The following is a 12,654-nucleotide window of genomic DNA, read 5'->3' on the forward strand; positions in this document are numbered from 1 at the left end:
TTATTGTTTGTGTGTTTAACACAGGCAAGTAAGTAACTATTTAAAATTGTATTGCACAGTTATCAAAATAAAATTTCATTTTTGCATAACAACAATTAATAATGCATATATGGTAATTCATATAATAACAGTAGTCCAAACATTTCTTAAACAAATATGAATTCTTTTGTTAACTGTACACTGATGTTTAATTAAGGGTTCGTACATGCACGAAGTAAGGCAAATTAGAGTGAACAATAAATTGCCAAATTAAATAAAAATAATTGTTTATTTGCATCTAACACAAATAATTGTGCTTTCGTATCACAAGTAACGTCTAATCGCTAATATAAACAATACTAATAATATTTACATCAATTCATCGTTGTGAACATGATGCACGCTCACAACAATGTTAACATTATGAAAGGAACAGGTAACATAATACTCTGTTTGAGTTCGAATATAGGTACGTAATTTTGGCACGATTTAAATTTATTCCAAAAGAACAATGACGTCATGGATCGTTGGACAGATACCAACAAGTTATTTTGCGTTCTTTTATTCCGACTCGATAACTTTTTTTATTGGACAGTTCAACCCAAACGATTTTTTAAATTTCTATTTATAGAATTACCTGTTGGCTCCACAGCAGTGTCCTTTCTGCTAACTGACAATCTGCTGCAAGTCGAGATGGTAGACTTTTCCATCTTTCTTCATCTCGTTTTCTTTCTCTATCAAAGTCTCTATCAACATGTCCCTGAGATAAAGGTGGTAAGATCTGTGTTCTTTGAGCTAGTTTATAACTGTCTTGTCTCGGTACGTGGTCAGCGCGTCTACTCGTGGTACTTGTTGATACTGGTATTGGAGTAGGACTGCCTCCACCTCTATGTCTGTGATATAAGTTTCGTTTTTGTTGCAACATACGCTGTTGCACTAACAGCTGTAACTGTGTACTGGAGTCGCCACGAATTTTAAACTGTGTTTGATTTTCTGGTGGCGTAGATGGTGGTCTCAAATGAACAAGATCTAAATGGCCTCTAGCCTTACCAGAGTCTATGAAAACAAAACATATTTGTCACGACCATGTGACGAAAAGTCTTTACAAATGAAATATCTTTATAATGCAGTACCTTGAATACTTCGCTGCTTGGTCGGTCTGTCCCCTCCACCTTGTTGACAAAATAATAATCTAGGTCCACCATCTGAAGCTCTACGACCTTGAGAAACTCTAGATATTCTACCGCTAATTGGCGATGGGCTCATAGGTGGTGGAGGCGTGCAAGAGGGCAAGCTACTTGTAAATGAATTTGCCCCTGAGTAGTCTGGTGGGCAACCAGAATCAAAACTAGATTCAAAAAGCTCGGATGATGAACTACCACTACCACCCGCAATAAACAATGTCGTTCGACTAGGAGGATCAATAGAATCCATAAGTGGGGTATCAAAATGCTGTTGGTAATCACTTAATCTTCGATTAACTATTTGACTGTCAATTCGTTGACTGATATCATGATCTAGGCCTAGTCTATGTTCCTCGAGTTTAATTTGAGCTTCTCTCAATTCATCACCACTTGGACCTTCCTCTAATTCACCTTCTGCACTACAGCACCCTTCATCAGTCGAAGAACTAGTTGAACTAAATCTTTTTCCACCGCGAGTTGCGTCTTCTCTTGTTCTAGAAACAAATATATAATGCAAATTCGCTTACAATACTCTAATTATTCGGTAAAAGCTTTTGTAGTGATGAATGGACAAGTATCAATCGTGAAGATTTTTGTACTGGACTTTTGTTTCTTCTATGTGCTGCATCATTCTTATTTTTATCAACATATATAAGGACATAAAAATATATATAACGAAAATTATATAATATGTCGATATAAAAACAAAGCAAACATATGTATATTCACTGATAGTAATCTACGTACAACTCAAAATAAAAGGAAAGCAATGAAATAAAATGAAAGAATTACCAAAAATAAAGTGACAGCAAAGCACTTCCAATCCAACCTGTCCTGACAAAATCTTCAATACATGCATCACCGTCAATAAAGATCAACGTCCCACTAAGCTATCGCTGTAAATAAAAATTATATGATTAAAATTCGATTTTTTACCAACTTTTTCGACGGGCAGGATTGGAAGATAAGAAAATCGTTATCTAAGGAACATCTTATAATAAAAATTATTGTAAAAACTAATAGCCTAAAACAATATTAATAATTCAATAAATATACCTTGATTTGAATTTGTCATCTTTTGTTCTTGCAACGCTCGGCCAACAAGTATTGTTTGCTGTGCTGGTGACACGGTGTTGCTTCAGCCTTTCCAATAATAAGAAATAAATAGCAGCATGATGATCATAGCTACTGTTCCTCAATGACTGAAAGAAATAAATACTTTGCTTTAGAAAATATAAATTATTATTGAAATATTTTTTCTATAATATTATATATTAAAGTATTTTATAAATAAAAATATATATATATTAAAAATACCTCTCTGGTTCGCGTGATATCTATGCCTAAACTATGCATAAGTCGAAGTATTTGTTCATTTGGTTCTTGGATGGATGAAGATGATGATCTTGTTATAATCATTGAACAAATAGTGTCTGCTGATCCAGCCATCCAGCGATGTCTCTTTATTTGTGGAATGGTATATCGTTTTGCAGGTTCCAGAACTAACATTTTACGTATTAAGCTTTCACAATCTATAATAGAAGAATTACAGCTTTATCATAGGCGGCATTAAATTAAATATTCAAAATTTTGTTCTAAGCTGCAAAAAATACCTGTACTCATAAAATATGGAATTCTAAATCTTCCACTCAAAACACGATCTCTTAAAGATTGGAGGGTAGATCCATCAAAGGGCAGTGCTCCACATACTAATACATATAATACAACACCTAAACTCTGCAATAATAAAAACATAATGTCATAAACTATTTGCATTACAAATTGTATATTATATAAATATATATAACTCGCTTACCCACACATCAATTTCAGGACCAGCATAATGTTTTCCTCGAAAAACTTCTGGTGCTGCATAAGGAGGACTACCACACCATGTACTTAGTCTCTCTCCAGGTGAAAATCTATTACTAAAGCCAAAATCAGCAATTTTAACGTTCATCTGAGCATCTAAGAGTAAATTTTCAGCTTTGAGATCACGATGTGCTACACCCGTTGCATGGCAGTATTCAACCGCAGAAAGTATTTGAGCAAATGTTGCCCGAGCTCTGGGTTCTCCCATTCTTCCATATCTTGCAATATAGTCAAATATTTCACCCTTGCTTGCATATTCACACACCTAACAGAAATATAAAGCTTTCTATTATCTTCTAAATTTTTCAAACTTGATACAAAATATCACTGAAACATACCATATATATCATATTTTTTGTTTCCATTACTTGATATAATTTGACAATGTGTGGATGTTCTAATTGCTTCATTATTTCTACTTCTCTATAAACTTTTTCAAGATTGGTAGGATCCAATTGTGTTTTGTCAATTATTTTAATAGCCACCTAAGAAGAAAGAATGTTGAACTTTTAAATGAGAAAGATAGCACGGGAAATATCAACAAGCATATGTTGTGATAAAGCATATTTACCTCTGTCTTGGTAATACGATGTCTAGCTAGTTTTACCACTGCAAAATTTCCTTTGCCAATGGTGCCTTCAATATCATAAAATCCAACACGAATTTGTTTCTTTCCTTGACTCACTCCAGAATCCATTTTTATTAAAAAATTTATTACCAACAAACAATTTCAAATAATTGTATTCTTTTAATTCTATTGTACAAGTTTGAAATCACTGAAAATAAAAAGAAAAGATGCATTTAAGTATTTGAAGATTACATGAGAACAAACATGATAAATCCATTTTCTAATTTTTACGTTACTTGATAGTTAAAAACAAATGGATTAATGTAATACAATGAATTGGAATGATTTGTTAGGTCTAGACATATGAGTTGCAAAAATAGATAATACATGCACAATGTATTATACAAATCACCAGCACAATGTATTATACAAACCATTGACACAATTAATGTTACAGATAGTTTTTGAAATGTTCAAGGGGATAGCAAAGGTATATATGAACATGATCACAGATGACATACGTTACAAGATTTTATAGAAGAATAAATTTTAAATTCAATATGTTGTCAACCAATTTCACATCAACTGCATTTGATTTTGGGATCAAATATGTTTTTGTCAGCCTTTTGAACATTTAAGAAATGTTAATAGCATTAGTTATATGAACTATTATTAATTAATAAAATATACTAATAAATATTATATATTTCTTAAAAAATATTGTTTTTAAAAAACACCTACTTTTACTTTCAAGATCATCTATTTTTAAAAGACACGTATCATTGAATTTATCACTCCATACATTTTGTTAACCAATCTGTATTAAGATACTTTTATTTAGCTACCAAAGGATGTAAACTCAGTAAATTAACAAATATGAACTTATCATTTCCTGTATGGTTTTCATATTTAATTCAAAAAACAAATAAATACATATTGTTGCTAATATAAGATTAATAGACAGTGTACTGAGTCTGTTTTCCTATAAAGTCCGAGAAAAAACATTTTTTCTGTGTGATATTCATTAATCGCGACTTAAAAATCTTTTCAAATAGTCGTTTTATATTTTCTCGGACAATTTATTCAAAACAGCAACGTTTCTTTCTAACAATAGATAGTATGTAAAATTCCGTTATACATGTAGTGTATATAGGAAGCGGAAAGTTAAACGAGATAAGAAATTTCATTACAATTCATGTTGATCGAAAACGAACATTTTCAACGGAGAACGTTGCGCTCGTACCCGCAACGTATAAGCAAGAACGACATCGTTATTCCGTGAAAAACTACTAAAAAAGCCGAGGAAGGCCTTTACAAAAGAAGCATCCTCACAAAAGTGTAAAAGCTTCCTGCAACAAGTACAATAGGTATTCTGAACTGACGTCATGGATCGACAACGACCTCTTGCCTATCGACTGGTCCAGGATCGATACCCGTCGATAGTCCTCGATAAGACGATAAAAGAAAAAAAATGAGCACGTAGATGAAAGAAAAAGCCGTGCAAAGAACATTAAAAAATCTACAACTCATTCCATCGATCTATACGTTGGTTTTTCTACGAGCACGACAACAGAGAGAACCCAGATAACATTTACTGGTTGGACAAGTGCTCGTTACTTACAATTCGATCCTGGCCCGAATTACCGGGTACACGTTTCGAACCGGTAGAACCGTTTTTGTAGCGAAAATGTCGCGCTGGCGTTGCCGACCTCGATGGGTGCGTAAGGCCGGAAACCCGATGCCATCGGTACAAAAATCGTCCTTCACGTTCACGAGATTCCGAAATCTCGTTTTAAAGCGGCGGCGGTCCTACGACGAGGGTCGTAGGAGCTTCGCGTAATGCGGCGGTTCGATACCGACTGACCGACGGCCATGTTGCTACCCCCCTGCTATGCTAGAGTCGCCGGCCTCGTCTCTCTCTCTCTCTTTCTCCCACTCTTTACTCTTCGTCATTGCTCGCTTCCAACTCCCACCGTATACCCTTTCCTTCATCACACCATTCTTAGCGAACACTACCACTACGTACTGTCACCCCACCACTCTTGCGTATCGTCGTTTACCCCCACCATTCCGTTCTTAGCGAATACTAACACTATCTACCGTTCCCCTACTACTATTTTTGCGTATCGTCGTTTTTCCCCCACCATGTCTCCTACACTAACACCGTTACAGGAGACGTGCACGCGCGCATACACGTTATCTTCGACAATTGACGTCAACGTACGTGCTACTATCGGCTCATCGTTAATTGTTCCTGGGTGTAATTGCAAGCCAAATAGTTCGTGTACTACCACGTGGTCGGCTAGTTGCTGACTTCTCTCTTTGTCTTTCTTTCTGGTTTTTCCTCGAATGATTCCTTTTTTGTTGATAAATGCCAACCAAGCGATTACGTGCACACCGCCAACACAATTCGATCCGTCGTTCTAACGAAATTCGCGGTAGTTCGCTTGCGGGAGAAAGTGGAATATGATTACTTGACGTAGGAGCTGATGCATCGTTAATTCCTATAAAGGGTTTTCGGTATTATCAAGAGTATTTCAAAGATACATCGTTAATGTATTTGGATATGTTCTTGTAGAAATTTCTTATGAACTTATTATGTATGTTATACGGAACATTTGAATATTTGAACATTTATCATAAAAATAGATAATTAATTTTGTTGGTAACAAAACATGTTGTAGTCTTGACTTTGGGAAATAATTTTTTAAAAATAGAAGACAAAAAGTTATTTAAATGTATGTAATATATTATACTTCACGAATTTACAAATCTCTCATACAAATTCATTGTTTTATGCCGTCACTAGATACTATTTTTGTATCTTTCAAAAAAAGAATATAAAGTCTGGTATAAAAGAAATAAATACATTAAGACAAAAATAAGACTGACGATGAAAAAAACTATACTATTATACTATAACTGAACTATACTATACTATACTATAACTTATATATATATAACTTATATATATAACTTATATATACTATATATATACTATATACTATATATATACTATATACTATACTATAACTTATATATATATAACTTATATATATAACTTATATATACTATAACTATAACTAATACTATACTATATACTATAACTTAACTATAACTGAAACTATACTATTACGATTATATGTACGCTGTTTATTAACAAATCTGAATTTCGAAACTAACTTCTCTATACATTTTTACATTTATTATGGACTTTACCAATAATAGTTGATTCTCCTTATATTGTTAATGAAATTTCCAAACGTTTTACACAATAAGTACAATATACACATAAAAGATTTCTATGGCAAATGTTTAGATACTTTCACGACTCGCTGTATCTATTTCGTTAACGTGATCCAATTTCACGTTCGTCGCCATACAATCTATGTATATAGTTCATCGTTTGGTATTTACGATTTAAATTGCTTTACTACATATTTCCAATTTTACGTTATCTGTACAGGTTACTTATTTCCCGATAGTCGTCAGCAATTTTACGATCAGTCGTCATCGACGATCGCAGATAATTAATACCAGTAAATACTGGTAACTTTTTTTAACGAATTGACGTCAAACCTGAGTTTCCTATCGTAAGCATTTTTAAAAACAGGCGGCGAGCTACGTATTTCGTAAATTATGTTTAGATTAGAGACTTTTTTGCGCGTCAGAAAGAGTGAAACGGAAAAAAGTAAACGAACGCAATTGTGTACTTTCGGTCGGCACGCGTATCGTTTGTTACGGTAGGTCAAGGGACACACAGGGTGATTGCTCTTTTCCCGTTCGTTATCAAAATTTGTGAAATATCAAAGAATAACAAGAATTATGCCGTAAATCCCGTTGATTAGATATTACGTTACTGATTAATTGATATTATTCTTACGAAACATTATTTCGATCTTGATTATTTCACGAGCGTCATGTTTACCATAATCCTATCTATACATATTGAATTTTTATTCCGTAAACGTATTTCTGATAGCGTCGAATGATAAACGTGAATCGTTTATATCCGAAAGGTTCCTTTTAATAAGTAAAAGTGCTAAAAAAAAAAAAAAATAAGAAATAAGAAATTTTTGAGAGTACAATAATAGATTTGAGAAAATTAATTTTACCATAATACCATAACATCAATGATATAAATTAAATTATATTAAAGTTTAAGTTTCAAATAATAATAAGAAAGATTGTTGTATTTAGTAATTAAAATCGCATGCTTGAGTTGGCGATGCAGAAAGTCATAATTTTTTGAATGTCAAAGCCAAGCTGTGTAAACGAAAAGTGTTGTTCCTCTTTTGCTTGAACACTTTTATTACAAAAGTATACGTACGTATTTATTAATAATGATACAATGATTAATATGTAAATATATGTGTTTAAACGTTTTATGGAAAAATTATTCACGGAATTAGCTCGATTCTAGACATATATGCATGAAAAAGTCACCTATGTCTATATCGTAGAAGATAAGGGTATAAAAAGTAGTTGTAAATAACTTTTTGCGCATTTATTTGTGATATAAATGAATAAATTCTTACTATATATATATATAATATATATAAATAAAAAGTAAAATATATATAACGATGTTATTCATCAATACTAGATTTATGTCGAGATGCAATGTCAAGTCGCAATATCTAACAGTGAACTATTTTTAATCTTGAATAGGTACGTCATAAATTCAAATTACGTGAATATGTTAATCAGAAACCCACAGATTAAATTTTACTAGTTCTTTCTGTTTATCCTTAAGGCTTAACGAATGAAATTCAAACACGATAAATACATTTTTATTAATTCCTCGACTTTAACGTCATCTTATGACTAACAAGGAATATTTTAATATAAAATAGCTAAAAATAGAAAGATATTTGATATAGTGGAAGATGTTTCGAATATTTATATTTATCACCAAAATCAATCTGCCATAATGTTCTTCTTATTGCTTCTTAATAATTATATCTTTGACTTTTTTTTTTACGAAGTTTCATCGATCTAACAGTTACTTTTCAAAAACTTACATTCTCATATCATTAAGCCCAACAAGTTCTCTACATTCTTAACTATATCGTATCAAAATATCGCTTTTAATCATAAAGCAACATCGAAGATCGAAGATTTACAGGCGTAAGAGTATACCAAAAATCGAAGGTAAATTATTCGTTACGATATTTAAAGGTCGAAACAAATTTCCGTTCAGATTTTATTTCCTTGTATATGTTCACAGAAACATAAATTTACATAAAAGCCTACAATCTAATAACAATAAAGATTTGTACAATTATTTTAACTTATCATTTCATCTTGAATATTAAAACCAGCAAACACCTTTTTACGTGCATACATAGACCATTCGCCAATAACTTTATGTATACTGTTATACACGATCGTTTGCTTATCTTACTCGCATGCGATTGGTGTATTTTTTTTTTTTTTAAATTCATCCATATTTTTCACCAATGCTACCAATATCTATGACCATTCCTTTTCCACCTACGTGTACTTGGTAATTGGTAGTTCCACGCTTGGAAAATGAAATATTCATAAATGAACGATATAACGTATTTATTGCATGTTAGGCAAAGGTTACACGATAGACTTCCCGCATTAGGACGTAGTAACGTTCTACATAGATGTAAAGTTACATACGCGGCGGTGCTCGTTCATATCGAAACCTTCCATGTGTATTGACGAAACGTTTGTAATAATTTAAACGCATCGGTTGTGCATAATTCCAGCCGGTTACGCCTACGATCGTGGCCGCAGTAAAAATCTTGCTCGAATGACGGATAACGATAGATAATGGCAGATAATAGGACGGAAATGACGAACAACGATTCACGGTGTCATTGATGAACGTGTTTTTATTCAATAGAGACGTCGTTCGTTTCGTTCTTTTTTAATCTATGTAATCGTTCTAGTCAAGGATAGATATTCGTGTTATCTATTTTCTTCTACTGGTAAAAATAAATCTGAATAAATTCCATTCCGTTTCACGGTCTCGAGAGGTGATCGTCTAACTCGAGAAGAAGTCGAAGTACCGATAGTTTTCTTAGAAGAGACAATTATTCCCGAGGTAAACTATCTTTTAAATTGCGTACGAATTCAATCGGCACGAATATTATTTACGTGTTTAATAGAACTTTATAATTGAATCGTGGATATTCAAGTAAATATATTTTTTCAAAGTTCGTATTTTTATGAACGGCAGTAAAGATAAACCAAAACAAAAATTCCTAAAAATAAGAAACCCAAGAACGTACCATATTCACGTACAGTACGACGGTATTGCTTTTTCGTGGTAGAAATTTAATTTATTCGAACGCGATCACATCGCTCTGTATTTATATATATCGATAACATATTAAAAAGTTAATAAAGTACGTGACGTGCTTCCTTTCTCTTTTCCCTATTTTCCCTCCCTTTTCTTTTTACCTACGATCAACATGTTTGCAATTAACGACTTGAATCACCGTAAAGCAATTCACGAATCGTAGAACGCGAACGTCCGCGCGATTTATTCGGGTTACACGAGACGTAATCCCGTTCAGGCCGACCTGGCTTTCGAGCGTCATCGCGTGTCTTTCATCGACGTATTTTCGGCATCATGCCACGGACAAGCTGGTGTAATATGTTCCAAGTGCGTCATAATTAAAACAGCCGAACGCCGCGATGCATTCGTCGAAAGCTTATGACGATCGCGGAAGGAACTCCGATGCCCAGGTATTTTCATTTCGCACGAATCACCTCGTGGAAACTTCCGTTCTTTTCACCCTTTCTTACGCATCTGTCGCCCTTTTCTTTCATTTCTTTTCTTACGTGTTTTTGTTGGATATCTTTCTATTTTTTTCTTCCCGCCGAGACACCTCTCTTTCTGTTTATTTTTTTACTTCTTCCATTTCTTCTTCTTTCTTCTGGAATGTTTCGCCTTTTCTTCTTATTTCTTTGTACATTGTTAATGTTTTTGTTCTCTTTTATTGAGATCTTTTATAGGGTGTCTCTGTTTTTGCTAACTTATTTCTTTCTCTTTAGGGTCTTCTATATTTTGACAAATTTCTTTTCTTTTTTCTATAAATCATAAATTGAGTCTTATAATATCTGGGAAAGATTGATTTATTTTGGTATCTTGTCGAAGCATAGTTAAAGTGTAATTTTTGATTAATATTTTTTTAGTCATCTTTTATACAACGGGAATTGATATTATATAGTACGATCTAACAGCAGAAATTGTTTCGTTCTTTTGTACACTTCCCTCTACTTATTTTTAAGTTTCTCTTGCCCTCTCCTCTGATCCACTTTTTTCTCTTGTAGGCTACACATTGCCTTTCCTATTTTTTCGCTTTTGTTGTTTTTTTTCTATGTTTTTCCTTTCTTTTTTAGATATTTATATAACCTTTATGTTCCTCTTTCTCTCTGAAGTATTTTTGTTCCTTTTCCCACTTTTTTCTCATTCTATTGCCTTTCTTATTTTTTCTCTTCTTCGGATATCATCGTTTTTCTTTAACTCTCTTTTTATATTGATAGCAAAGTCGTCGTGCGTCAGGCGTTTTTTCCGGTATGATTCAAACTTATCGAAGTTTCTAGTTAACCCGTTTTCGAAAGAACGATAATTATTAACGGTGTATTTTGTTCGTCACGTGAAAGCTGTGACTCATTGCCCGTTTCTTTCCGTACCATGCTAGTTTGATTTGATTTAGAACTCGAATATAATGAATATTTAATAATAGTGAATTCAGCAAGTAATCGTGACAGCACGAATAATACGCGAAACAATGTAAGTATAATATAATATAAGTATAGGTGAAAATAAATGTATATATATTAATAAGAATCGCTATGCTCATAGTTAAGAACCGAAGAATACAATTTTTGAACGTAGGTATAAAGCAGATTTAAAAAAGAAAAAGACAAAATCGAAACAAGCAGTTTAATAACCGCTTAATTTATTGACTGTATTAATTTTAATTTAAGGAAATTAGAAACGAACGACAATTGAAGAATTGAGTATGTAAATTATCTCATCCATCATATTGCGCGCCAACTCCATATGGTATAAATATCTATATATAAGTACTTACGCACATTGGATATTCAGTAAAAAGCTTTCTCTTAATATAGCAGAATCTATTTCACGATCTACGTTTTTTTTTTTTTTTATTTTCCTGCGATATTCAGACATGCGAACCACAATCTTGTACGATACAGAAACACCATAGAAGAGAACAACGTAGCTGATAAGCGTTTTATCCGCGTCGTTCTGCATTTTTAATTATTTTTATTTGGGATAATATATTTTTTCACGTTGAAATATCGAGATAATCGGTAGAACGATATTATATTGAACCGTAGGAAACGTTAAGCTACCACATAAGCTGTTACCATTATTAGAAAATCTAGTAATAGGATCAGGATAATAGGATTGCGAAGATTGGTCTTAAACTGACACTCACGCGAAACAGCGTAATGTTGCGTTGGGAAGAAACTTATGGTTGGAACACACTTTGGCTTCCAGGACATTTATTCCCTTCGTTGATAATTTTAATCCATTAGTTGCCGCGGTTTCCACTAGGAAAACATAAGAAATGGATGCTTATATAAATTTTCTAGCATGTATCGTGAAAATGAAAAAATAAATACTGCAAGTGAACAATCCTAAACGAGTCTCTATTTAGGTTTCATTTCTTTAAATGTATGCGTATAAGTAATAATAACAAATATAAATATATATATATATATACCCTATAAATTTAATCTGTATTAGTAATGCGAATAAAATAAGAAAAATAAAATGTAACGAAAAGATCAATTAAAGACTATCGAATTATTGTACAATAATCTCTAATAATTTTCTTAATTACGTAACGTTAATAAAAAAAATTTTGTGTGGCAATTAATAAATGTAGGAAAACAACCCGGACCTGGGGTCAGTCTGCGTGCCTCCAAAGGTTTGCACGTCGTGAGCTTAAAATAGCGGTTCATAAATGATTTCTTAAAATAAGTAATCTTGTAGTTTTGCTTTTTCTCATCAGTTCGTTTATTTCGTCGAAC

General features: G+C 32.8%; 1 protein-coding gene across 4 annotated transcripts in view; it reads right to left on the minus strand.

Annotated features, from left to right (window-relative positions):
- Positions 1-12,654, minus strand: part of LOC126927034 (MAP/microtubule affinity-regulating kinase 3-like) — a 50,900-nt gene that overhangs the window by 2,353 nt on the left and 35,893 nt on the right. For 2 of the 4 annotated variants that reach the window (XM_050743375.1, XM_050743350.1), the window contains exons 1-9: positions 5,225-5,480; positions 3,607-3,811; positions 3,374-3,520; positions 2,980-3,300; positions 2,777-2,900; positions 2,481-2,695; positions 2,220-2,365; positions 1,113-1,657; positions 617-1,035 (exon numbers count right to left, since the gene is read on the minus strand). In XM_050743375.1, the coding sequence (XP_050599332.1) occupies positions 617-1,035; positions 1,113-1,657; positions 2,220-2,365; positions 2,481-2,695; positions 2,777-2,900; positions 2,980-3,300; positions 3,374-3,520; positions 3,607-3,732 (2,043 nt within the window). In that variant the 5' untranslated portion in view covers positions 3,733-3,811; positions 5,225-5,480. Of the gene's footprint in view, positions 1-616; positions 1,036-1,112; positions 1,658-2,219; positions 2,366-2,480; positions 2,696-2,776; positions 2,901-2,979; positions 3,301-3,373; positions 3,521-3,606; positions 3,812-4,817; positions 5,176-5,224; positions 5,481-12,654 lie in introns of those variants that run through there. The other 2 variants (XM_050743367.1, XM_050743359.1) reach the window with 2 other exon arrangements.

This window comes from Bombus affinis, chromosome 2 (assembly GCF_024516045.1).
Source record: "Bombus affinis isolate iyBomAffi1 chromosome 2, iyBomAffi1.2, whole genome shotgun sequence".
In the NCBI taxonomy this organism is placed as follows: Eukaryota; Metazoa; Arthropoda; class Insecta; order Hymenoptera; family Apidae; genus Bombus; species Bombus affinis.